Consider the following 27,468-nt stretch of genomic DNA (forward strand, 5'->3'; position numbering starts at 1 on the left):
CACCTGCAAAAGTCCATGAATGAGGGAAGCACCCTATGTCAAAGCCCCTGCTGTGGGTGCCTGAGCAAACACGCCATATGAGACACAATCTAGGACGTGTGCAGTTTCATTCCCTATGAGAGACAAGCAATCAACTGCTGAAAAACTCCCAAGGAAGAGAAACGAGCTCTGAAATTCAGAACAAAAAGGGTGGGGCTCTATGGCCAGGCCAAGAGGAAGCATTGAGAACTCAGCAAGATTTTGGCAGTTGTTGACAAGGAAGGTGGCTGCCAAGAATGATGGAGCTCTTCAGTCCCTGTCCGAAGGAAGCTCATTTCAAGCCACCCCCACCATCTCCTGGGGAAGAGAATTCCAAAGTTGAGGGGCAGCCACTGGGAACACCCTTTAGAACAGGGATCCCCAATCTTTTTGGACCCGTGGGCACATTTGGGAATTTGAGGAACTGCTGTGGGCACCACCACAAAATGGCCCCCACAGAAGATGGCTAGTCATATAATGGCCGCTGTGGGGGCCTGGCTAGTCTTAAGTGAGCTAAAGAGGGGCTGGGGAGAGAAATAGTGAGGCTGGAGGCTGGGAGGGAGGGGGAAACAGTGAAGTAAAGGTGGGGAGAGAAATAGTGAAGTTAGCATCTGGGAGGGAGGGGAAAAACAGCAAGGCAACGGGGTAGAGAAACAGCAAGGCTAGAGACTAAGAGGGAGAGAAACAGTGAGCTCAAGTGGGGGGGATAGAAATAGTGAGGCTAGAAAGGGAGAGAAATGGCCATGCTGGCTTGGCATGATGGGAGTTGCGGTTGGACACATCTGGAGGGCACCAGGTTGAGGAAGGCTGCTCCAGGCCTTAAAGTTCATGATGGAACATGGAGGCTGAAGTGGTCACTTAGATATGCTGGGCCCAGGCTGGTTAGAGCTTTGTAGGCCATCTTCAGCACCTTCAATTGCACCCAAAAGACAATATGGAGCCCATGCAGAAACTAGAGCATTGGTGTCATGGGTTGCTGATGACCCACCTTCATCAGATGGTCCAGGTGGGAAACGGAATCAGTGCTGGTTCCTCCTCATCGCTATCCTCACTACCCAATTCATGTCCCCTCTCCCTCTGGGCCCAGCCTGTACAGCTGCCGAAAGGGAGAGCGCGAGGCCCATGGTGGATGCTGCTCCAGCTCCTGGCTCTCATCCCAGCTGCCATGCTTGGAGAGGGCAAGTGACCAAGCAGTGACAGAAAGGAGGAGGACGACGAGGAGGGGGAAGCAGGACATGGAGGCTTCAAGGATCAGCATTGGGCCCCTTGCATTGGTATGGGTCTTGGCAGGTGCCCGGTGGTGCCAACCTATGATGCTGGCCCTGGCCTAAATCCAGGGAAGGATGCCCTTCTCCCCTCACTTTTCCATCAGATTATTAATTTTTGTCAAACTGATAGCACTTATATAATAATATGATTACTATAATATAATTAGGGAGCAATCCTATGGCCGCTAGACAGTGGCTAGACGGCCATAGGATATGCCGTTTTCTGGGAACTGACCTCCCCCCGCTTCCGCGCTGCCCCGTCCTCTGTGCTTGCAAGAGGAGTGCGGAGGGACCGTAAAGGGGCATGCCTGGGGGCGTTCCAGGGCAAGAGAGCGTAGCTGCCTGTACAATGTGTCGTATAGCAGCCTCCCTTCCCGCTCCGTGCTCCCGTGACTAGACAGCCGCAATCAGCTGCCTAGCAGAAAAGCAGGGCAGGAGAAGCGTGGAAGGAACGATCCCCTCCGTCCTGCCCTGCTTTGGATAGGTGGTCACCTCTGAGTTCAGAGGCGGCCGCCTCTCTCGATAGGATTGTGCCCTTAATATAATACTTTCATTTAGAATGCTTGTTTTTCGCTTTATAGTCCCAAGAGACTCTCAAAGTGACTTAGGGTGTAATCCTATGCCCGTTTAGATGGGAAAAAGTCCTTACAGCTCCCAGCATTCCCCAGCCAACATGGTGGGGAATGCTGGGAGCTGTAAGGACTTTTTTGTGTCTACATGGGCATAGGATTGCACCCTTACAAAATAGTCTCACAATAAAATCACATCGAGGAAGCGAAAAAAACATGGTGTCCATATGGTGCTGGGATTATTCAGGCAGCATTTCATGCCTCGTCCTTGGGCTCCCCTGGCGTCACCCTTCAGCCATCACCTTACTTGGCAGCGGAGCTTCCCTTCTTGGCGGTTAGCAGGCCACATCTCCCACCTCTGCGACTGGGCAGCTGGAACCAGTTCATCCCGTGATGGAGGCACGGCTCGCCTTGCTGGGGTTTGCCCGTTGCTAGGCTGAGGACCTCCGTGATATGATCAGTGGATACGCACGTGCTGCTGCACTTTTGAGATCCATGGCTCGGAGTCAAAAGCATCAAATAGCCTTTACCTTGACAATCAAATGAGGGCTTTGTATAAACCGGCCTTCCCCGGCGCCCTCCAGATGGCTTGGACTGCAGCTCCCATGATCCCCAGCCAGCATGGGAAATGGGGGTGCTAGCTAGGGATGATGGCAGCTACAGTAGGCTCTTCCTGCCTTAACTGTCAGCACCACCAGCCATTCCAGCAGGCTGTACAGCCGGAGAGCGGGAGGGAGAGGGGGAAGCAAAGCCATTCCACCAGCCCTGCTGAAAGACTACCCCATGAAGGCTCCTCTTCCTTCAGCTGTCATCACCAGCAGCCATTCCAACAGGCTGTACAGAGGGAGACTGAGAGGGGAAAGGTCTATTCCATTCCACCAGCCCTGCTGAAAAACTACTTCACTTTTTCTCCTCTTCCCTCCCCATCCCTTTTCCCTTGTGTATTACATCTTCATAGCTTGTGGGCAGGGGCTGTCTTGTCTGATTGTTTGTAAGCTGCTCTGGCAGCCTCTTTGACTGCGGAGCGGGATAAAAACACTTTAAATAAATAAATAGTCCAACACATCTGGAAAGCACCGGGCTGAGGAAGACTGGTATAAATTACTGGTACGTGATAAGGCCTGAAGGATGTGCCTTGCCCTTCAGAAGCAATGCTGTGCTATTGTGTCAACTGACCCATACATTGCCAGGAGGTCTGGGAGAAAATCCTTGAGAAGCCAGATAGGGGCCCTGGTCTTTACACTGACATAATTGATTAACTTTCCCTGCTGTTAACCAGTTTTATGGCTAAGGGCTGGATTAATCAATGAAAGCAAACCTTTCCTTGCCTGCTACACAGATGCTATTTTGACACTATTTAACGAAGGGAGGAGTTTCCCCAGGTTAAAGAATAGAGATGACTTATCCATTGTTTGGGAAATCTTTTTAAACATACTGGATCAACTGCTTACAACAGTGTTATCAGAAGAGCGCACCTTTTCACTGGGGATCAGCAAAAGTGGATTATTATTTTTCCCCCACTGGAATCGCAGTTAATCTGGGATTAATGAATTTTCTGCACTGATTAATGCTCTCAGACTTAGTATTTGGGGAAATGATTTTCCCATTCCAGAGCTGCATTGATGATTTCAAAATGGATTTGTCTGGATGTTGGCCAAGGACAGCATGCCACGGAAACTGACAATCTTATCTGTACAATAAGTAAACCTAAAGTTTGCAACAATGGATTACAAGAATCAGAGGTTCTTCCTCCTTGCCGCCCCCCCCACCCCAGTTTTGTGCTCAACCTTCTTCCTTTTCGATATATCTCACTCTCCACCAGAAGGGTGATGAGAGAGGGGAGATGCCATAGGGTAGCCATGTGTCCTACTTTACAGAGGGCTAGAACTGTCAGGGGACATTCCTCTATTTGAAGGTATCCTCTAATTGGAAGGTCGGCCAGAGCCTGTCTGGTTTAAAATAAAGAACCATAGAGCACAGAGGGGCCTTGAAGTTGCCCATAACCTGGACAGTAGACTTTGCCGCAGTCCTCTGTACTATGGTGAGATGTATTGTATTTATACTTTAATTACAGTAATGAATTATGGAACGATCTCCCCAGTGAGGCCTGCCTGGCGCCGACACTGTTTAAGACCTTCCTCTACTCTCAAGCATTTGGCAGCATATGATAAGGTTTTTAATTGGGCCCTAGGATTTCTTATCATTGTCAAAATTGTTTAGATGTGCGTGTGTGAGTGTTGTCGTCTTATATGTTTGTATGTAAATGGTTTTTATATTATGTACAATATTGTATTTTTAAGTCTTTTAATCTGTGTAAACAGCTCAGAGAGCTTTGGCTATTGGACAGTATAGAAATGTAATAAATGAAATGAAAAATCTTTCCCCAGTTTGCACAGAACCATCTTTCCTTGGGATTTTTGCCACGACCCAAGAATAAAAGATTTGTCCTATGAGATTAGGGATCCATGACAAAGGTCCCTTGGAAAAATCTGGCTCATAGATTTATTGTGATCCCTTCCCCCACTTCCAATACCACCCTGGAGGCAAAAGAGGGATGGTGGGGGGTATTATGGTAATAGGGCCTTGCAGTAGGCTTTGCCAACTGACCCCCCCCCCCTCCAAATGGACTGGCCTGCTCCTGCCTCTGCCTAAACTAGCAGCTTGAGCTGTGGAATCTTCACAGCATAGAGATAAATTGTATCACCTGCTCATGTGTGCAGAGCAAGCTAAAGGCATTAAAGGCATAGGAGCAATGGCCAGTTTAAAAAGTTGGCAATCCTATTTTCAAAGTGGCCCAACTATCAAAACTAGCTGCTATCCAGTGCATTAGGTACATGAACAGGTTAATGTGCATTAACCCCAGGGGAAGGAGCTCCAGAATTCACATGTGCAGACAATAGAATTATGTGCACTGGGATGCAGAGCATTAAAAAAAAAGCGCTCATGCTTGGTAAAGTGGGATTTGGGCTTCTTTAAGCCAAAAATGGTGACACAGGTTTGCTATGTGAGAAAATGGCTGGGAAGCCGAGAATCAAGTAATTTTACTGGGTTACAGGTACATCAGTGACTTTGTTATGTGTGCTATTAGTGATTCACACACTGACATAATTTCAGGGCCAGCTATAAAGGTCTCTTCTCTCTCAGTCTGTAGATCGAACTGCCTTTGGAATTTGCAACCGGCGGGCAGGTTAAATTTCCAGTCACAGAAAGTGCCCATTCAGGTTATTAGCTGACATGTCATTGTGAAAGAGCCAATGAGTCAGTTCCACAAGGCAAAAACATTCAAAGCCATTAAAAAAATAGGGAGAGAAAATACCAAACTGCAAAGGGGAGCTAGGTGCTTCGTTGTTTGTTTTCTTTAATGCCAATCACTTTTCAAGAGGAAAAGTTATGCTTGATACTTCCTCCAATCCCCCCCCCCCAAAAAAAAAATCCTTGACAGGTGAGGGAAGTTTAAGAAACATTCTCAAAATCATTTACAGAAGATTAGCCTTCTTTACTGGGGAAGCTAGCCTGCAACCTGAAAATCCTGCCTTTTTCTCGGTAACTAGCTCTGCAGCAGCAAAAGGAGCTACTTTTGTGGCTTCTCCTTCCCCACTCCCGTATTGTCTACCCTCCTATTTTTCATGCTGAAGCAAGCAACTCTCCTTCCCTCACCTCCTGCAGGCAGGAGAGGGGTTGGTAACAGGCCTGGAGGCTCTAGAGAGGAATTCATGGCTGCCCCCTCTGTTACTGCACAGCTATTAAGGAGACAGCCAGGGACGCTGGGTTGTGACCTGACAGACTTAATTCTTTAACCAGTTAAGGATAGTTAAAAAGGATAGTTAGAGAGTAGTAAAACGGACAGCTTTTTCTGTCCTTTAAATCAGGGAGCCCCTCCAGTGGTTTTGGCCTACAACTCCCATCAGCCCTAGGCGGCATAGCCAATGGTGAGGCATGATGGGAGTTGTGGGTGAAAACATCTGGTCACAAGCTGCCCATCCCTGCCTGAAATGCACATTTGTGGTGAAGTGAGTGAATTCTCCACACCAGCCAGGGTTGCCATGTTTTCAACCGGCCTCTGAAACTACACCTCTTTTTAACAGTAGCTTGATGTGCTGACATTAACAAGTGGTCACGCTTGTTTCCATTCTGTGAAACGTTACCTTCTTATTTCTGCAGATCAAGCTGCTATGAAAGACACAACAGCGCTTGTGTCTATGAAAGACACAAGAATATGGAGAAAAAATTCAAAGGTGTTGTAGAAGACTGGCATTATTATTCAGAAAAATGGCCTGGTGTTCTTTGAGCTTTACAGCTCCTTTTAAAGGGTACCGTGATTAAACAAAAACAACAAAAAAGTATACACATTAATGAATTGCTTTCATTGCCATTATAAACCAAAATTGGCATCTCCTATTCCTAGGCAATATAACAGCTTGCTAATGATATCCAACAAAAGAGTATATATTACTTTCCTAGCCATTCCTTTGTTATAATGGCTATAAATCTAGGGTTCAAATACAGTCTTAAGACTAATTATCACTATATTTCCTGATAAGCCTCTGCATACTGTGTTGCGTCTGAAAGTATCAGAACCAAGGAAGTTGCATCTTTCCAGTTAATTATTTCATATAATAAAAACACAGTATCGTAGTAGCAGCCAGTCTTGTCTTATTTCTAATCTTTTTTTATTTCCAGGTCTGACTAAGAGTCACCCATCTCATCCAGATGGGAGAGACTGTGTCCCAGGTTCAATACCCAGCATCTCCTGGTAGGATTGGGAAAGACTCCTGCCTAAAATCCCAGAGAGCTACTGCCGGTCAGTGTTAACAATACTGGGCTAGATGGTCCAAGGACCTGACTCAGTATAAAGTGCCTTCCTATGTTCCTGAAAAATATTATTCTGTTCTCAATGTTTCACTATTGCCCCACCTTGGGCAGAAATGTCCCTTGTACAAGAGAGTGAATACCTGCCATTTCCTCCCCTTAATTTCAATGAGTCTCTGGATTTCTGGAGCTAAACTTGAAAATGACATTGTGATAACATCCAACACTTCTAAGTGTGTACATGCTGCTTGGGTTTTATTTGTACGTATTAAAGCAGGGGTGAGCAACGTGTGGCCCTCCCAAGTGTTTTGGCCTACAAATCCCATCATCCCTCACCATTGGTTGTGCTGGCTAGGGCTGATGGAGGTTGTAGGCTAAAACATCTGGAGGGCCACAAACATGGAGCCATCCTGGGGAAAGGCGTTCTGCACATGCTCCAAGTAAAATAGCAAATAACAAAACACCACTGGTTGGGATTATAAATTCTATGGATGAATCTGCATGGCGGTTTTCAGAGGCAATTGGATGGGCACTCATACGCATCAGGGTCCTCAGCCTGCACAGCTAGATTTGTGGTGGTCACAGGAGAAAAGAAGGCTGGGTTGTTGTTGTTTTTCTGGGCATGCTTATGAAAGTCCTAATTCAGACTCCCCTGCCCTGGTGCCCTCCAGCCATGGTCCCCAGCCCACACAGCCACATTGGGAGTTGATGGGAGTTGTAATCTGATGCATCTGGATGGCCCTCAGATGGGGAAGGCTGTTCTAGTTTAATGCCAGGTGGATCAACCCAAGCAGGAGTGTAGGGTACAGCTGAGCAGCAGACATGCCATACAAAGTCCAACATAGCTTATGGGTTGTTATGAAATAGAGATGGTCTCCTAGGGCTCTAATAACGGGCATCTCTACACCAGCCTAAAATCCTGCATTTAAAACAGGGCTTTCTGCTTCCATTTTAAATGCAGGATCACATCAACTCCCCTTTCCACCTCCTTCTCCCCATATCTGAGTCTTCCATTATCTTCATTGATCTTGCTCCTCTTCTTGCTGCTTTTCCTCTTTTTACGGAGGGAACTCAAGCGGAACATAAGGGGGGAGGGTCATTTGATAGCTCATTATTTGTGATCTATTTAAAAACAGAACAAAAGGGCATTTAGTGCAGGAGATGCCCTGGAGGATCACAGCGTCATGTAAAGAGCTTGCAACTTCCGTGAAGGTACAATATCAATCTCAGGATAAAAGCTCCATGTGAAGGAGCCCAATGACACTGGAAAAAAGACAAGGGACACCCCCTCCCACACACACACACCCCCTCACACACACACACACACACACACACACTCCACAGCAAGGGCTTTTATTTTGATCATGGATTTTAAATTATCCATGGTGAAATGACCATCCAAACATTGCCCCAATGGATGAGGTGCGTGCACAAATGTTTCTAAAAGTTTGCACTCCAAAACAGCTTGCTCTAGTCTTCTGTTCCTTCCTCCCCACCCCACCTGGCCCACTTTAGTTTCTCTCTTGGTCTACTGGGGTGGGAATGAGGAGGAGCCATGAGTCAGAAATGGGACTTGTTAACATGGTTCTGCACTGATGGAACGCTTCCTGTCTAAAAGTTAGTGAAACTTTAAAAAGTAATGAAACAAAAAAAATCAGGAACTGGGTCTCCGGCGACACATTCAGACAGCCACCAACGAAATGTCGCCACTGTGTTAGGTTGGGGGGAAAGCCCCTGAGGTGGTTCAGTGAATCTGCCTGTACGGTTTTTTGGGTCGTGTGTGTAAAGGGGTGTGTGTGTGTGCCTTTTGAAGAAAAATCTTTTCTTAACCCTACCTGAAATCTACCTGGCTTGCAGTAAGGAGCCCTTTCTCTTGTCAATATAACCAGGAGTTATTGTGTGATGCTGGTGATGATGATGGATTTCATTTCTATACCGCCCAATAGCAGAAGCTCTCTGGACAGTTCCCCAAAATTACAAACCATCAAATACAAGATTAAAAATTTATACTATGTTTTTATTAAGATAGAAATGTTTAAACAAATTTAACAGCAAAACCATTTATTTCAGCATTGTGTGTTGAACAATATTGTCCGATTATTGCTGCCCGGCCCCTTCCAGGGTCTAGCTGCTGCCATTCCCTCTCTGTTGCTGCTGGGCCTTTGAGAAGCAGCTCCAGGGAGCAGCAGGGGTCTGTGAATAAACAAAGAACAAGCACAGGATGATCTGGGGCCAGCAGCCGCACCTTCCCCGGGAGCACACAGTGGAGGTGGGGCAGGGAAGCCGGCTAGGCCCTCCTCCTGCTGGCTCTGCCTTGCTGCTGGCTATAAATCCCACAGTGAGCCAGGCTGTACTTTACACCACCCAGCCTTGTGCAGAGTTGGCCTTGGCTTGCCCACTGTCCCTGCAGGCACCATGAGTTATTCCAAGTCCTCCGTTTACTCTACCGCCTTCCAGGGAATGAGCCAACCCTTGAAGTTTGTCCCCATTTCCACTGCTGTCACTGTCTATGGCGGTGCAGGGGGCTCTGGCTCTAAAGCCTCTGTCTCCAGGTCTTCCACCCTCAGGTCGGGCTACATTGGCGGCGGCGGCTATGGAGGACTCGGCAGCAGCCTCTCCTTCTCTGGTTCTGGGGTGGTCCAGAATGAAAAGGAGACCATGCAAGACCTGAACGACCGCCTGGCCAGCTACCTGGAGAAGGTGCGCCAGCTGGAGTCCGACAATCGGAAACTGGAGATCCAGATCCGAGAGTACATGGAGAAGAAAGGGCCCAGCACCCGGGACTGGAGCCGCTACTTCGACATCATCGAGGACCTGAAGAATCAGGTGAGATGGAAACCTTTGGTCGCCTCTTCGCACCCACGCCATGAGCAGGGCGCACTTTGGAGAGCCCACCCTAATTCCAGGTTAATTCAGAATCACCATATATTTATATTTCTACAATTAGAAGCACTGGTGCTCTAAGCTTATCTGAAAGCCACAGTTCTGGCTTGGAAGTCATCACCCCCACCCCCCAATCCCACCTTAATCACAGGTGTGTTCCTGCTGCTTGGAGGTATGTGTGTATTAAGGGTTTATATACTGCCAGGCCATTAATCAAAGGTCCCTGGGAGGTTTAAAGATGCAATCATGACCATTCAGTATCAAGCCATAATGAAATAGTAGTTAAAAGCAGCTGTTTGCTGGTGGAGAAAAGCACGGCTACAGAGATGATTTGAAAAGTTGGCAACCCACACTGCCAAATAAATCATTGGTGCGTATTGGTGGTAGAAGAGAATAGCAAGGATGTGTGCTGTTATTTTGCTCTGATTGCCTCCGGTTTGCTCCCATTGAAGGGGTCAGCAGCACTATTAAGAATTTTGCTCCCCGCAAGAGCACCCACTAAAAGATTTCTTCCCTGATAATTCAGTGAGCAGCTTTCCTTGTGTCCTGCCTGAATCCTACCAGCCCAGCTTCTTGTTCTGGTGCCAGGTACACTTGGCCTGAAAAAACATCATTATCTGTGTTTTTAATATGAGGATAAAACCGTCTGGGTTGCATATGGAAGATATTCTATGGGTCAGGCTTGATATGTCCTGTTTTCGGTGTCTAAACAAACCTTGCTTATCATAATGCACAAGACGGTGCCTTTGAGCAAATGATCTCTTCTCGCTATGAAGTGACGTCCACCAGTTCTCACAGGAGTTTGGTTGGGATTTAAGGGCCAAGGACAAAGAGTGTGATATCCTGGAAGCTTGAGTTCCAGTGCTTTTCATTTTAGAAACTAGGCACTGAAGAATGCACACCCCTACATTTGTAAAGTGCTCCATACTGAAGAATATTATTCCCTATTAACCCCTCTAGAGTTGCCGCCTCTGGCTAGTGTTCTTAACTATTGCCTAACATGCAGCTGTTCAGCTGGTGGAGCCGTTTTTCCCAGCATAAAGCGGGGGAAAGCTTCACCTGTTGAATTTCTGCACAGGACCCCTGGCAGGGTAAAAAAAGAAAAGAAAAAAAAGATAGCAAACAACCAATGCAAGGAGGCAGAAGCAAGCAGATTATGAATAAAGTGTCTGGCATCAAGCTGGCAAGTGGTTCTGTGCCTGCCTTGAAATCACTCCAACATTCCCCCACCATAAACCTCTCCCTTATTCTTTCCTGACTGGGTATCTTGACAATCCAAGGTTCAATAGTTGCAGACACAGGTTAATAGTTAACTAGGCAATTCCAACAGACATGGGCTGTACTTTATCATAGCAATGGATGACACCAAATAGCAATTGTGGGAAGCTCCAGCGCTTCATTTCGAAAATGAAGGGTCCCTAGAATTCATCCCTGGAAACCCCATGCCCTGAGGGGTGGGCATCCTGGCACCTAGCACCCTCCAGATATTCTGGACTACAACTCCCATCAGAGACAGTCTGCATGGCCAATGGTATGGAGTTATGGGAGTTGTCTGAAACATCTGGAGGGCACCAGGTTGCCTGCCTCTGCCTGACCCAATGTGCAGGGCTAGGGGTCATCAGCTCCCCCCACCCCCGCCTTTAACACAAAAATTCAGCAACCAGAATATTTTCTAGCGGGGGGAAGGGGAGCTGTAGTGGGGGCTGGTTTGGGTTACTCTCACAGGTGGGGGAAAGGCACATGAGTCTTTTATTATTCACAGGTCTATTTATTTCTATTGTATTTAGCCAGAGGTCATTACAAGAAAAAGCTGATTGTATCTAACAATGCCATGGAAGATCAGCGCATACAGTACACGGTGAAGATTAGACCAGCCTTCCCCAGCGTGCCCTCCAGATGTTTTGAACTGCAACTCCCTGGGTTCCTGACCATTGACTATGCTGGGTGGGGCTGGTGGGAGTTGAAGTCCAAAACATCAGAAAGGCATCAGGTTAAGGAAGGCTGCATAGACCAAGGAGTCCACTGAACAATTAACAGCCATTTCATTTGGCTAGTAAAAAAAGGTGGGCGGGGGAACCCTTTCACTCGTGTTTTACTTTATTTTTATTTTTTCTTTGCTGCCACTGCAAAAAAAAGAAACTTTATAAGACAGTATTTAAACTTTATTCCCACTAGAAACAGGTTGCGGAGCTAAGGCAGGACTGGGGTTGGCACCTGGCATTCCTGGGCAGCTGCCAGGGCCCCAGCACCCTGGTAGGGCTGACTGCTATTTCCCCCCCACACACACACACACGCAAAATTCTGTCCTGGAACTCAAAGCCATACAAGGCAGCTGGATCTAGCCACCCTTTAAATTTACCACAATGCCTTCCACCTACCATCACTCTGGGGCATTGAGGGAAACAGTAAGTGTGGCTAGACCCAGCTCTGCTTCTGCAGGTCCCACTGACAGAAGATGGGGGCTCCCAGAGAACACTTTGCGCATGGTCTCAACAAACCTGAAACTGGGCTAAGACATGGCTAGCAATGCCAGCTTCAGGCAGGTGCACAAGCAGGTTGTAAAGGTGAAGAGGAAATCCAGGGGGCTCTTGTTAGTGGGCCCCTCCTGGACTGCGGGCCCTCGTCAGGTGCCCAACCATGACTACCCTTGAGGCCTGCCTTGATGGTAAGCCCTAGCTCAAGGTAAACACAGAATTCCATTCCAAACTAAGGCCAGGCTGAAAGGATGCCACTTTGTTAGTAGCAGGGCTCCTGGGCCTTTGACGGAGGGGTGAAACAAGCAGAAATTTCCCATGCTAAGCATTATGTAGATGGCAGCAATGGAGGAAAATTTTATGCCTAATTTTATAAGGCCCTCTGCACATGATCAGTTCAAACCTCTGGCAAGAGCAATCTGGCAGCATGGGGGGGGGGGACACAAAGAGAAAAGTGGGTGGCAGAAAGAGAAAAGGGATGACCCCACCCAGTTTTGGCTCTGGCCGTACCCACCCCCCGACTTCAGCCTCATCCACGGCCAGCATGCAGCCCCCAACAGACTGCTCAGAAGGGAATGTGGCCCTCGACAGCAAAAAAGGTTTTTCACTCCTGGGTTAAAAAACTGGAAGCCTTGCCAGGGTAAACCCCCATTGCCACAGGATCCCAGATCATGGCTTAATTAGCAGGAGGGTTGTGAGGAGAGTCCTTGCCAGGAAAAATGTTGCGCAGGAAGAGGAGGTAGAATAAAGGATGTTTGTTTATATGAGTCATATACATGGAATCCATTAGCAAACAAAGCAAAAAAAAAGAAAGAAAAGGAGATAACGGTGGAAATCATTGTAGCACCTAGAAAGGACAGGTGTGCGGGACAAAAGGTAAAGGAGCTGGATTTGAGGCTGTGTTGCAACTGTCGAAAATGAAAGAAGAGTGATGAAAATGCCCTGGGATTAAGTAGTGGTGGTGGGGAGACATTTTCAGAAGTGCCCCTCCTTTGAAGTTTCTCTAAGCCAGGGAAGGCCAGCTTCTGTACTTTTGGGGGCTACTGTATGGCACTTAAAGCTTTACACTCCTAGCAGCTGCATGCATGCGCACACGTGCACGCTCACGCACGCACACACACACAGCACAATTAAGTCCTTGATAATATACACCTCAAGGTAAGCTTTCCTGGAACACGCCCAATGCTCCAAGGTATCGTTGCCTGGAACACACCCAATGTTTCCTGTTACCTGTTCCTGCTGGAAACAAAGGACTTCTTTAAACAACACGAATTCCCTTCATAGAAGCAGCCATGCCCCCCCCCACACACACACACTTTTTATTCTCCTGACAAGGCTTCCCCTGTACTTTAAAACAGGGATGTGGGTGGATCTGGATCTACTGCTAGATTTCTGGGTGACCTTCAGATCAGCAAGGGTTTCTGACTCCCAGGTGTTTAACAACAGTAGCAACAAAAATTTTTTTTCCCCTTCTCTGCCCCCCCTCCCCCGAAATGAAGAAAGCTGGAGGGTAACCAGGAATGTATTTCTGTGCAGAAGGAGTGTGAGCTCTGTCCAGTTCTGGCACTCAAAACAAATTCCTGGGCTCAGAATTCTTTAATTCTAAGTGTACATGACCTTTGCACCAGGTTCCAGTTAGTGGATCTCAGGGTTCCACTAAAAAACCCCAAAGGAGATCCTGCAAGCCTGAAGTCTGCCCACTCCAGCCTTAAAAGCTGCAGAAGATGCAGGTAGTTGTTTCGCCCATCACTGCCGTTGCATGCTGGGAAAAGCATCATGTGCTGAATCCAGGGAGGGGCCATAGCTGAGGGGTACAGCACATGCCCCCCCCCAACATTTTCCATTGGTGCTTGCTCCTGTGTCTTTAACAGGCAAAGCTGCAGGCATTAGCGAGCAGTAAGGCTCATCCATCTCCCTGCCCTGACAAACTTACTTCTAGACCCCGTTCCCCTCTTCTTTTTTCTGATCAGTTAGGAACCTTAAGAAACCTAGCTTTTGTTTGGGGTTGTAAACAGGAGAGTCAGAGTGCTGAGGCGGCTTTTATCATGCAATCACCCTGCTTCATTCCTGAAGATATTGTCATCTTCCATTTGTAACCTCTCATGTTTTCCCACCACTGCTTCTGCCTTTTTCCCCCCACCAAAAATCCATTAAAGAGTAAAAGACGGAATAGCTGCACAATGCCGTTGGGTTGGTAGTGTTAGGAGCTCTCTGTCCGGAAGCACCCTTGATGTGATACAGAAGTAGAATCTATGTTTTCTGGATCCTAGAACTTCATGGATGCCACTTACTGATGTGATGGGATACATATTTTTAGTGAAGTGAGGAAATGTATTTTATTTCTTTATTATTAGTTTTTTATACCAGCCAACTGGCAAATACCCTCGGGGCAGTTTACAGTCATAAAACCAAACCACAACATAACCACAAATAAATACATACATAAAATAATACATTGCCAATATCAAAATAAAACAGTATTAAACATTAAAAACATTTTAAAATATTAAAATGTGTATACAGGTGGCAACAAACTGACTTTACCAAAGAAGGGGGTGCCCCTTTAAGAATCTTGGTTTCTAGGCCTTTCTGTTGCCTTGGGAACTGGGAAGGTGAATTGCACCTGTTATGGCTTAGGCAAACAATAAGAACTGTGTAGGCTGGCAGGAAACCAGTAGGTTCAGATTGCACTGCTCTTCTTGAAATGAGAAAGAAAGAGGAAGTTAGGCAGTTCTCTTAGTATAAGCCTGGGAAAGTGATTTTTGGAACCTATACTCTAAGCTGGGATGGGTGATCCCAAATTGGTCAACAATCAATCAGTCTAAGGATGAGGGCTGCCAACTTTTATATCAGCTCTTGCATCTCTGCCTTTAACAGCATCTTGATTTGCATATGTTGGCAGCCCATGTTTCTCTCTATGGTGTGAGCATCACCTGCAGATTAAGCTGCTGTTAAAGGAATTTTGTCAGGCTGTGCCATTTTTTTCTGGTCAGTTGGCAACCCTACTAAGGAATAAATGCTTCCTTCTTTCGCACACTTTGTTCATTAATACTCCTTGTGCTTCCTTCTCTGTCCGCAGATCTTTGACCATATAGTGGACAATGCTCGTGTTGTCCTCCAAATTGATAATGCCCGGCTGGCCGCTGATGACTTCCGTGTCAAGTGAGTGATTTTCTCCTGGTTGGTGCTGTGATCTGTCTAGGGACCACCTAGAGTGGGGGTGCAGAACCTTTTTCAGCCCGAGGGCTGAATTCCATTTCAGAGAACCTCTCTTGGGCTGTATTCCAGTGGTGGGTGGGGCCAAGGGGGTGGAGCTGAAGGCTTAAAGGGGCCAGGCTATATACCAAAAATACTAGCTTATTTTAGCTTAGAGCTCTTTCTGCTAGCAAGTTAGCTTTAGAAGAGGCATTTCAACTCTTCAGAATGTGGGGGAGGGGGGACTGCGCAAAAACTGGAGAAGCACCAAACGAGCATACGTTTGCTTATGCCCTGAACTTTGTTTAAAAATTAAAAAAACAAGTTTCTAGTCTTATAGCTATAAGGACTAGAAACTTGGTTTTTTAAAATTTTTAAACAAAGTTCTGGAAAGTAAATTCTGCACCCAACTGCCCTCCTGCATTTGTCTAGGATTAGGACATGTACACAGTTCTGCCTCTTTCTCTCTGAATAATCTATCATTGCCAACATGTACACAATGACAAAAAGAGACCACATTCTGTGTTGAAAATTGATTACTGTGAAGTCCTCATACCTTCTTTCCTGTCACATAGGTTCGAGGCTGAACTGGCCATCCGTCAGTCAGTGGAGAACGACATCAATGGTCTCCGCAAAGTCATTGATGACACCAACATGAGCCGTCTGCAGCTGGAGGGTGAAATCGAGTCCCTGAAGGAAGAGCTGATCTTCATGAAGAAGAATCACCAAGATGTAAGTGAGGCATGGATACAGCAGGAACAGTGGTTTGATGGGGAGGGAGTTACAACCTGTAGTAGAAGTGGCCGAGACCACTCATAAACAGTGTGAATAGCTTTGACCACTTGGGACCACTGCCATCCTTCACAGTCAATGTTGGCTCATTTTGTGCCACTCTTTTTCCACTTTAGGAAGTCAACAATTTGCAGGCCCAGATTGCCAACTCTGGGCTGACAGTGGAAGTAGATGCTCCCAAGTCACAGGATCTGGCCAAGATCATGGCTGAGATCCGTACACAGTATGACCACCTGGCTCAAAAGAACCTTGAGGATTTGGACAAGTACTGGAGCCAACAGGTAAACAGAAGAGATTTTGCAAATTGCTCCTGGAATGGATGGATGGATGGATGGATGTCGCCTTCTTTCAACCCTGACGCCCCATGGCATTTCAGAGTTATCAGGAGAAGAAAGAGGCTGCATCTGTGATTGTCAAAGAATGAGATCCCCAGGAAGTAACCCTACCACTGTGTGTCTTTGCAACTTTCCTTTAGATCACGGAGAGCACCGTCATCATCAACCAGAATTCCAAGGAGATTGAGACCGCCCGGGGCACCGTCACTGAATTGCGCCGCACTGTCCAAACGCTGGAAATTGAGCTGGAGTCCCTGCGCAACCTGGTAGGAACCACACCTTGGGGGTAGTCCCTCTCGGTTCCAGTAGAAACCAGTCTTGAAACCCTAATATGCAGTTGTAAGGGAGCTTGTTTGCTGATAATGGTGCTTTTCTTGGTACTTAGTCCCATACAACTCTGCTCAAAAGTAAGCCCCATTGAAAAGCCTAAGTGGGGTTGGAAAGTGACCTCCATGGGGATCTTGCAGCGACTTCTGAAGCAAGCGCTGATGTGAATTTGTCCCTCTCTTGTGAAATTGTCCCTCTGTTGGATGTTTGCAGCCAGTCAAAAGGACTGTGTTATACTGAGATGCAGGATTTCAGGTGGCTTAAGGAAAGACACCGCTTCAAAGAAAGACGGAGGGACTGTAGAGGCAGAGCATGTGCTTAGCATACAGAAGGTACCAGCTGGTCTCTCCAGTTAAAATGGCAATGGGCCAAACTGTGGTGGAACTGAACCCAGGAGTCAAGCAAAGATGTCCTCTGACCCCGAAATGGAGGCAGGGCACGGCAGACATTGCAGTATGGAAATGCCACCTAAAATAGCAAGAGGGTTGGCTCAGGAAGGGACGACCCTGACTTCTCCCCCCTTTTTAACCCTCCCACCCCCCACTTGCAGAAAGCCAGTCTGCAGGGCAACCTGCATGAAGTGGAGAGCCGCTACACCATGCAGATGGAGCAACTCAATGGCATATTGTTGCGGACTGAGGCTGAACTGGCGCAGGTGCGGAACGATGTCCAGCGCCAGGCAGAGGAATACCAGGCTCTGCTGAACATCAAAGACAAGCTGGAGGCAGAGATCAGTACCTACAGACAGCTGCTGGAGGGAGGAGAGGAGCTCAGGTGAGCACTCCTGGGTTTTTTTTTATCCTTTCCAGGACAAAAATGGATGAATGGTGTTAGATCAGGCTTCCAATCTGGATGCCATATGCTCTATAACAGCCTTCCCCAAACTGGTGCCCTTGGGATGTGTTGGACTGCAACTCCCATCATTCCCAGCCATACTGTCTCTGGAAGAGCCTGATTGTTGGCAGGGTGGGGCGAATTGGAAAAATGTGGGGCGGGGGAAGCAATGGAATGTAGTATCCTGGAAGGGGGCATGGCTGGCTACAACCCTGAACAGGAGTGCTCCACAGTGCAACATTTTGTGGTAGGTCCCGCTTGTTAATATTTATGTCTCAGCGACACTTCTCTCCAGCTCTTTCCCACAAGAGCCCAATAGTTCCCAACCAAGTAGCTTACAAGACAAGACCTGCTTAGTTTCCAGCAGGAGAACTGTCTCTGGTACCTTCGGACCATTCTCTGGGCCATCTCCTGTGCCACTCATGAACTGGGCTGTATGTCTTTGGGCATCATTCTATTCAGTCAGTGAAACAGAGGTGCTTCTTAGGATAAAAGATGTGGCAACCTCTGTTTAGTGGGAGGAGAGAAGTTGGACTGTTGTGATGACCTCATGTGCTTGCGCTTACACCACATTTCCTCTGAGTAAACAGAGTCCTTTACACTGTTTTAAGGCCAAGTGGAACACAGGTGGAAGGAGCCACAACTGGTCTTAGCAGGTTGAGACTGACCTTGTGCCTCATTTTAATCAGTCTTGGGGAATAATTTCATAATGTACCTGGGAGTCTAGCGTTCATACATACCAGATAGTGTTGCACATGTCACTCAACTTGGTCTCGGCTTCTTTCCTGTAAAATGGGCCCACTTAGTTCAGGACTCCTCATATTGGCCCACCAAATAGGTGTGACGGTGACATGAATTTCCTCACGATTTAAGGCACAATCGACGAGAATGTCTCCTATTCATTGCCTGTGTCTTCCGTCTGTCCCTCCAGCCTGAAAGACGCCTTGTTGGAAAGCACCATGCAGACCACTCAGAAGATCCATACCACTAAGATCGTAGATGGCAAAGTGGTGTCAGAGACGAGCGAGAGCAAAGTGACCAAGCGTTGACCCCGCCCTGCACAGCAGGAAATGCCTCTCGACACAGCTGAGACAACACACCATTTCTTCTCGAGGTGGAGGGTGCTAGAGAGGGCCTGGGATGGGTCATAGTGCAATTCAATAAAATAACATCACTCAAAGGAATGGTGTGTCTGGGTGTCTGTTGCACCATTTTCTCAACCCCCCCATCATCCCAACGCTAGGAATCAGCTCACTAGTGCAGGGCTAGGGCAGCTAGATGTTTTGGATTATAACTCCCATGATCCCTCATCATTGGCCATGCTGGCTGGGGATTGTGGGAGTTGTAGGCCAAAACACCTGAAGGCCCCAGGTCGCCTACCCCTGTGCTAGCAGTTTCAGTATTCAGCGTGTTCACACTTCCTATGTCCAGGGAACACTTTTTGCCTTGAATTGTGTTGCAGCAGAACTCCCTGTGTGTTGCAGTGAATTCTGTGCCATGTTCTATGGTTGCATTGGCTAAGCCTATTTGGCTCCCCCACCCCCTCGACTGCCTCATGGGAACAGAGAGTGTGCCTTAGAAACACACCCAACGCTCCCCGCTCCCCAGGGGAAGAATGCTAGTGACTGGCAAGCTTTTTCTCCCAGGGAAGCTTGTCTGCAATTAACAATCTTTTTCCTTAGCCATCTCCAGTGTATAGTGGAGCCAAGGTTTGTAGGGTGTAGTGCTGGCACTTCTTTATGAGCAGATGTCATCTGCCACCCACTTATTATTTATTTATTTATTACATTTCTACACCACTCAACAGCTGACGCTCTCTGGGCAGTGAACAATTAGAACCATGTAATGTAACACAATAAAATATAATATAGAAGTTTAAACCCACAGCATAAAATAAAAACCAAAAATAAAACCTAGCAGCAGTGCAATCTAGGAATTCCCTGTTCCCTCTGAGCTTAGCTGCAATCCTCACAGTAGGGGGGGCAGGGGGGGATGCATTTTCCCACCAACAATATATTGCTCCCCAGTGTAATGCAAAGTATTTTGAAGTGGCTTGGTCTTGAATGGGCAATTAGCTTTACAAAATATCTGCTCCTGGGGGAGATGAAAACTGCTAGAACTGGTTCTTGATATGGATCAACACAGTTGCCTGCATTTTTGGACTCTCCTTGGGGGCATGGCTATGGGGACTGTCATGATGAGCGCCTGCACTTCAGAATTTACCTGGCCAAAATTACACAGCTGGCCATCTCTCTTGCCACTTCCACTCCAAGCAAAGCTGAGCAGAACAAGCACGTGTCCTGCCAGGGGATGGGTCCAGCACAGGGCACCAGGTTGGACAAAGAAGGGAAAAGAAACAACACCCTAACCCATCTAGTCTTTCTCCAAAGGATTCCTGGATTTTGGGTGCCTAAGGGGTGCTTCCAGATGAAGCTTTTCATATGCAATCACCACGCCTCATTCACTTCACGATATCATCCAATTGTCCTCCTGTGTTTTCCCACTGCTGTTTCTAACTTTTTTCTTACCACAAAAAAAAAAAAAAAAAAATCCATTAAGGAGGGAAAGAGCTGAACAGCAGAGCAATCCCTTTGCTGGTGGGCCCAGGAAAATGCACAACTGAGGGACATTGGGAGGGAAGTTGGATGAGGTGCTGGGGATACTCTCTCTAGTACTTGCTGTGTGTTTCCAGTTTCAGAACCACTTCATGTCCTGCAAGTCCTGCAAGTCCTTCCCACTGTACACCTTAATTAATTTCTTCCTGGAATGAGGCTTCCTCAACCCACACACTTCCATTTGTTATTTAATTAGTATAGTACCTTAAAAACAACAGCACTTACTTCAGAACACAAATGTGTAGGTTCCAGCTCTAATCTGATATGGTTGCAATCCTATAACCCTGTGCTGCTTACTTCTGTATAAACCTGTGTAGGTTCTGTCTGTAATCATGTAAGGCTACATTTTTCTAGTCCTGTGTTGCAAGCACTTATTACATTTTCGCAATTGTGCTACGGTACAATAATGCAAGTAAGAAGCAGGGGAAATCGAGTAAGCAACTTTTCTAGCCAGGTTGTGAAACTGAGTAGATCAAGTTGTGAAACTGACTAGTTTGTTTTGTCTGATTAGATGTGGTGGTGAAATTGACTAGACTAGAGATCAGGCATTCTGAGGTGAAATCAATTGAGACTTACAGGCTACAGCCCTATCTGTCACCATGTTTACTCAGGTATAAGTTTAGCTGCAATCCTCTTGCCTAAGAACAGCAACTGTCTTACATTTCTGCAGTTGTGCTGCTTCAAAACACAGGTTAAAAATACATACGTATCCAAAACAGGTTGCTAAAATGGTGCTGAGGAACACCTGCTTCCCAATGTTGGGAGAAGGGTGAGTATGGTAACCAATGAAGGGTGGGGAGAGAGGAGGATATAACTCTGCCCACAGGACTGTGTCATGTCCACTGTGTGGACAGAATGCAGCAAGATGCACACACCAAAGCAGTGCTAAACCCTTGCTGTATGGACAGTCCATTGCAATTCAGCTTGTAGCTTACAGTGGAAGAACCATAACTGAGAGCAACCCAGCTCCACTTGAGAGCACCCCAGGTTAAAGGCTGCTCCAAGTGAAAAATGCACAGGAGCACACCCTATTCCTCCCTAATTAAATGTAAAGCAAGAGGTTACCTGTTGTCCTATGAGGCTTTGGGGGAGTCTGATCACTTTACTTCAGTTGTGCAGCCAGGGGGACAGACTTTGCCATAATATCTAGCTGTTTCAGTGCCAATAACAGCCACGAATGAGGCGGGGAGGATGGAGAAATTGGGTTGGCTGAGAATGGAGATTTCCAAGATGCAAATGGTTGTCTTTAAGCAAGACCAGGGGAAATGTGTGAGGCAGCCACCCCAGCAGTAGGTGTTGGCTGCTGATGAGGGGGGCAGAGTGGGAGACACAGACCTGACCAACTGGGGAGTTCTGCTGGACAAATCTCATTGGTCCTGTGCAGCTCTCAACAAGGCCTGGTGGACAGGAGAATTTTTCAGTAAATTGTAACCCAGGTTAATTAGCCTATAGTGGGGTGGGGGAATGCCATTTGGCTCCAAAATACCGTGGGCTGGCCCTGATGGGGACGAATTCTCTGTGTTCTCTCAACTGAGGACAAGAAAATAGAAGATGAGCTTGGGCTTCAGGCAAAAATGGTTTAACATTGGGCATTTCGGAAGAAGCTTTTTACCTCTTAGTGGTAGTGGAGGACCATAAGAAGGGCTGTAACTCAGTGGGAGAGCCCCTGCTTTGCATGCAAAAGGACCCAGGTTCAGTCCCCAGCATCTCCAGTTAGGGCTGGGAAAGAATCCTGCCTGAAAACCTGGAAAGCTGGTGCCAATTCGTATAGACCAACCTTCCCAACCTGGTGCCCTCCAGATGATTTAGACATCATCTCCCATTATCCCTGACAATTGGCCATGCTGGCTGTGGCTGATGGGAACTGTAGTCTGGAGAACACTGTGGGGGCAACACCACATTGGGGGAAAACTGGTATAAACAACTTGTGGGCATGGGCAACTTGTGGCCCTCCAGATGTTTTGGCCTACAAGTTCCATCAGCCCTAGCCAAGCATAGCCAATGGTGAGGGATGATGGGAGTTTATTGATTGATTGATTGATGTGTGATACTTTTATACCACTTAATACAATAAAATCCCTAAGCAGTTCACATATAAATATTACAATTACATTTAAAATATATTAAAAATATATACAATATTAAAAACAATTCCAATTACAATAATAGTGCAGTGCAATACAAGGAGCAGTAAGATGGAACAGCAGGATTCATTTAATTACAAGCCAGGGAAAGCCTGGGTGAACAAATGCATTTTCAGGAGGCGTTTGAAACATAGGCCAAAACATCTGGAAGGCCACAAGTTGCCCACCCCTGAAATAGGCGGCCCAGTGGTCTGCTTCAGTATGAGTCAACTTCCTATGGAGCTCTGGGACAGGAAATCTTTGTCAGTAGAGATGTTTGAAAATCAGGTTAGACAACTGGCTCGAGTAGATGGAGTTGACCCTTAAGGCAGGAGGATGGATGGTCTCTAAAAACCACTTCCAAACCAGCCGTGTCTATGACAGGCAAGAAAGTGTAGGGAGGGAGCAGTTGTCTATTTCCTTGGCAAATATGTTTTAAACAAGATTCCTGCCATTGTTGCTGGGGAGTTGGACTTGATGACCCAGGAGGTCCCTCGCATTCTAAAATGCCACTCCCTTTCCCCAAATGGGTAAGCAAAATCCAGAGAACAGGTTCAGTTAGGAAATGTGCTGCCCACACCCAGGCAATGTATTCAAAGCAAATCTGCCCTAGGAATGTGATCGGGGTAGGGGTAGGGGGTAGGCCTGAATATTTCACACCTGCCCCTGGGGCCAAAACAAGTTCTGGCGTCCTAGTACCAAATACTCGCAGCTTTGTCTCAGAGCTGTTGGAAATGATTCATTCATTCAGTGTCACACAGGTACCATCCATCAATAAAGCAGAATACCAGTGTGGACAGTAAAGGCTGCCGCTGGGAGCAGGTTACTGGCATGAGAGAATGAGGCTTCAGGGTACATTCCAAGCTGTCTGTGCTGGTGGTATGGGTGCAATACTGGCTAGAGGGTTATGTAGTACTACTAATGTAGCTATGAGCAGCGGTGGATGGTGAGTCCAGTTCCGAAGGGGCGGTGATTCCATTCTGGGCTTTACTTGCAACCAGCCAAAGCTCTAAAGGTGCTATACAACGTGCTGAACCCTTTGGGGGATAAGATTTAGCACCTTGGATAGCACCTTTAGAGCTTTGGCTGGTCATAACTAAAACCCGGGATGGAAACCTCACCCCCTTCAGAACTGGAGTCACCAGCCACCACTGGCTATAAGGCAGGTCTCCTGGGAAGTGACGATTCAACAATCCAATCTGCATGTTGGCAAAGAACAGCCCTCCCCAACCTGGAGCCCTCCAAATGTGTTGGACTACAAATCCCATCAGCCCCAGACAGCATGGCCAATCATCAGACATGATGGGAGTTGTAGTCTAAGACATTAGAAGGTTGCCAGGTTGAGGAAGGCTGACAAAGAACATTGCAGCAGGCCAAAGGAGTAGGAGAAACAGTGAAACCTCTCCCATTTGCCTGTTTTGACCCATTTGTAGTTTATAATTTTTGTGTTAGTAGCATTAAGTTTATTCTTTTTTTCTGCCAAAAAAGAATGGCGGGGTATAAAAAATGATGATAGATGACATAGATAGATGGATGGATGGACCGACAGAGCTTCTTAACAGAGGGCTCCTAGCGATCCAAAAACATTGACCAGGTTCATATGATCATGGCGTGGTTAACCCCACTGTATGTGCCGGCTGCATTTCCCTGATTACCCTTGCTGGTGTGGCCCTGGTGGCCTGGCTTGTTTGAGGGAGCAGCAACCCCCACATAACCCATGGGCTGTTGTTGGGTTATTTGGGGTTGCTGCCCAAATAACCCAACAACAATAAGCCATGCCACCTGGGTTTGGATGACATGGCAAGCCATGCCAATGAAGGTATTAGGGAAATCCAACTGGCACACAACTGGCAAGCATGGTGGGGTTAACAAGCCACCATGGCTTATCTCCCTTACTGCGATTGTGCAAACCAGCCCATTGTGTAACTATTCATTTTTCTTCTTCTTAATAGATCTTTGTGGAAAGAAGAAAGATGGAAGAAGCAGTAGGAAAACACAGGAGAGTTACAAATGGAAGATGTGAATGAGAACTTAAGATGGAAAGTGGGAGGAGGCTATGGACATTCAAATTAGGCTGTACCAGATATAGAGATGGTTTTAGGTTGCACCTGGGACCCTCCCAAGGGTGGCTGCAAAGAAGAAACGAACAAGCAATGGTTGATCCCCCAGTTTTGAAAATCGAAAATCCAGCTGTTACTCAGAACTGTATGGAATACAGCTATTGCCCTATTGCTACACTGGATTTTTCCCAATTCCAGTCTCTGATATTCTATCCAGGGCCAGCCTTAAGGGTGGGCATGGCTGGGCACCTGCTGAGGGCCCACACCCCAGCAGGGGCCCCCTGACCAGAGCCCCCTGGAGTTGCTCCTCCTCCTCACCACTGCAACCTGCTTCTCCGCCTGCCTCTTGTTCTGGCCCAGACTATGGTGGTGGTGAGGAGGAGCACAGGCCCCCGCCTGCTTGCTCCCTGGCTCTCTGCCTGTCAAGCCAGCAAGTGGAAGCAAGGATGAGAAAGAGGAGAAGGAGCAAGAGCAGCTGGTGACAATGGTGGTGAGAAAGCAGACACACTGAGGTCTTGCCCAAGGGCCTCCCATAACCTGGAGCTGGCACTGATTCTGTCCCTCCATTCTTGACGAAGTGGTAGATCCTAAAATCAGAAGGCTGGGATTCCTGAGAAGGATCTCCAAAATATGGATAAATACTGCCTATATTAGGTTTTATACATATACATACACACACACACACACACACAAACGCAAACACACGGGGGTACAGAACCTCAGGCCGAGGGGCCAATTCCAGCCCACTTGGGTCCCTTCCCCTGGCCTGCCCCCTTTCCTCCAACCACCAACTGTTTAATGGTCTCCCAGCTTTTGTGCAGCTTCCCCCCATTCTAAAAGGTCGAAACGTCTCCCTGAAGGCTTAGTTAGTGGCAGTAAGAGCTTTAAGCCACAATGCGCTAGTGTTGTTTGGCTACACCGCTTTGCCTTCTGCCCCACCCACCACTAAGACACCCCTGCTAGATAGATGTAGAGAGTGGGAGAATCATCTGTGTATGTGGTGTTTTAGAGAGTACGATAGGACAGGTCCCTGCCCTGGGGAGTGTACAATCTAAAATTAAACAATGGGGAAATGACATAGGGAGGGGTTGGCCTATCTATTTCAGAGGTAGGTAACCTAGTGCCCTCCAGAGGTCTTGGATTGCAGCTCCCACAATCCCCAGCCAACATAGCTAATGGTCAGGGATTACAGGCATTGTAGCCCAACACATCTGGAGGGTACTGCAGTAGGGCATGGGAACCAGGAGTTTGTGCCAAAGGTGTCACAGAAAAGGTGGGTTTGGAGGAGGGGTTTGAACAATCCAAGAGAGTTGGCACCACACAGGTATTCTGGGATGCAGTTCCAGGCATCCAGGGCAGCGAGAGAGAAAGGGCAGAGTCTTTTGAGGGAGCAGGGGACTTCCAGACTGTGGAGAGTTGTGGAGCTGGAGAAGCCAGGATCACTGGCAGGGATCTTATTAGGGGCTTATTACTTATTATGGACAGAACTACCAAAATATGAGCAGTCCATAAAAACTATGAACAGGTACCAGGGCTGCAACCACGCGGATTTGGCTAAAGAACACATTAACTCTTCTCTCCCCACTGCCCAAAAATGATTTACCAGGAAAAGGTGAGAGACATTTAGAATTGTGAAGGAACATGTTGCTTGCTAGGCATTTTCTTGAATGCTTTGTGATTTCTCGAAAGATAATTAAAAGAAAGAAGAAAGTGGTGGCGAGATAATCTACTGCTCCTGAAGGTCAGGATCTCCGATGAATGGAATGCCACTTTAATTGCTGGGAACAAAACACTCCCATATAAATATTTGTTTGCAGAGACCTGGGAGAGTTGGCTGTTCCCAGCCAGGAGAGAGATCTGGCTATAAAAGATTGGGCGACCTGCCTGCCAAGCCCCTACCATAAATGGCCTTAGGGCTGGCAAAGTTCTTGCCTTACCCAAACAACTTGAAGATTAATGGGTTCTCAAAAAGAAGAAGAAAAAAACCATTAGCCAGCACTGCAGTTTGCAAGTCACCAGTGTGTAACAGTGAGGGTTGAATCATTTCTTATGAATGGACGGTATAGTAGTACGTCCCTTCCAACGTTACCCATGCATCACTCAGCATCAAGGACACCATGACTGGACAGTATGGAATCTGAGTGTGTTTTTTGCTTTTTGAACAGGCTGGCCTTTGATCGACTTCCTGTTTAGGGGAAGGAGTGGTGGTGGAGGGATCCTTCTAGAGAAATGTGCATGTTGGCAGAGTGCCCTATTACAGCAGAATTTGCAACACTCAGACAGACTCCTGCCAAATAGGGCATTGGGTTTCCCCAACGTCCAAGGTAGAGGGAAGAGCCTGAAGGCAGTTGGAGAGAGATCACCCTATGGTGTGTGTATGAACAACAGAAGAGTGAATCACCGGGGAGATAACCTTGAGTAGAAAAGATCAGTAACTCAGGTTACCATGGCAAATGCCTAAATAGACAAAAGCCCCTTGTTGGTGCCTTATCTTCAAATAAGCCTGGGTTGTTTGCTCAAGGGTCACCGAACCCAAATAAAGATAAGGGGAAGTCTGTGTTGAGAAATGGAATTAGCCCCGGGTAGGATGCCCTTTTGTCTTTCTGTTCAGTTCTCCTTTCTGCAGGCACACTCACTCAACACAGGATCAAAACAGAGAAAACGGCCCAATCCAGAGAATTAATTGCACAGACAGCAATGGAGCACATTGTACAACTGTGCTTGCTTACCCTCCCAACAGATCCTTAGCACATTAAACAGTGTCAACTTTGACCCACCAATCTTATTTCAGAGGGGTGGGGGGATTTCTGACAAGATCTCCCTCTATCTTGTTTAGCTTTTTAAAAAGGCAAGTATGGGGAGTCGTGATAGGGGTGTACAAAATTGTGCATGCAGTGGAGAAACTGGGAGACATTTTTCTCCCTCTCTCACAATATGAGGACCCAAGGGGTCATCCCATGAAGCAGACTGGTGGGCGCTTCAGGACTTCTTCACACAGCGCATAGTTAAACTATGGAACTTGCTACCACAAGAGGTAATGATGGCCACCAATTTGGATGGATTTAAAAGGGGATAGGACAAATTCATGGAGGAGAAGGCTATTAATGGTTACTAGTCCTGATGGCTATGTGCTACCTCCAGTATCAAGGGCGGTATGCCTACAAGT

At 47.1% G+C, this 27,468-nt stretch overlaps 2 protein-coding genes across 5 annotated transcripts in view; one reads left to right on the forward strand and one right to left on the reverse strand.

The window, feature by feature from the left end:
- The window catches only part of KRT8 (keratin 8), a 139,847-nt gene that overhangs the window by 93,866 nt on the left and 18,513 nt on the right, over window positions 1-27,468 (reverse strand). The gene's annotated exons all lie outside the window — the stretch shown is intronic.
- On the forward strand, window positions 9,022-20,035 carry KRT18 (keratin 18). The gene is made up of 7 exons (XM_084836544.1): window positions 9,022-9,490; window positions 15,101-15,183; window positions 15,792-15,948; window positions 16,125-16,289; window positions 16,484-16,609; window positions 17,221-17,444; window positions 18,436-20,035. The coding sequence occupies exons 1-7, from the start codon at window positions 9,080-9,082 to the stop codon at window positions 18,551-18,553; spliced, it is 1,284 nt and encodes a 427-aa protein (XP_084692670.1). The 5' UTR covers window positions 9,022-9,079; the 3' UTR covers window positions 18,554-20,035.

The sequence above is a fragment of the Heloderma suspectum genome, chromosome 2 (assembly GCF_057233095.1).
Source record: "Heloderma suspectum isolate Gila_16-S chromosome 2, 16-S_ref, whole genome shotgun sequence".
Lineage (NCBI taxonomy): Eukaryota > Metazoa > Chordata > Lepidosauria > Squamata > Helodermatidae > Heloderma > Heloderma suspectum.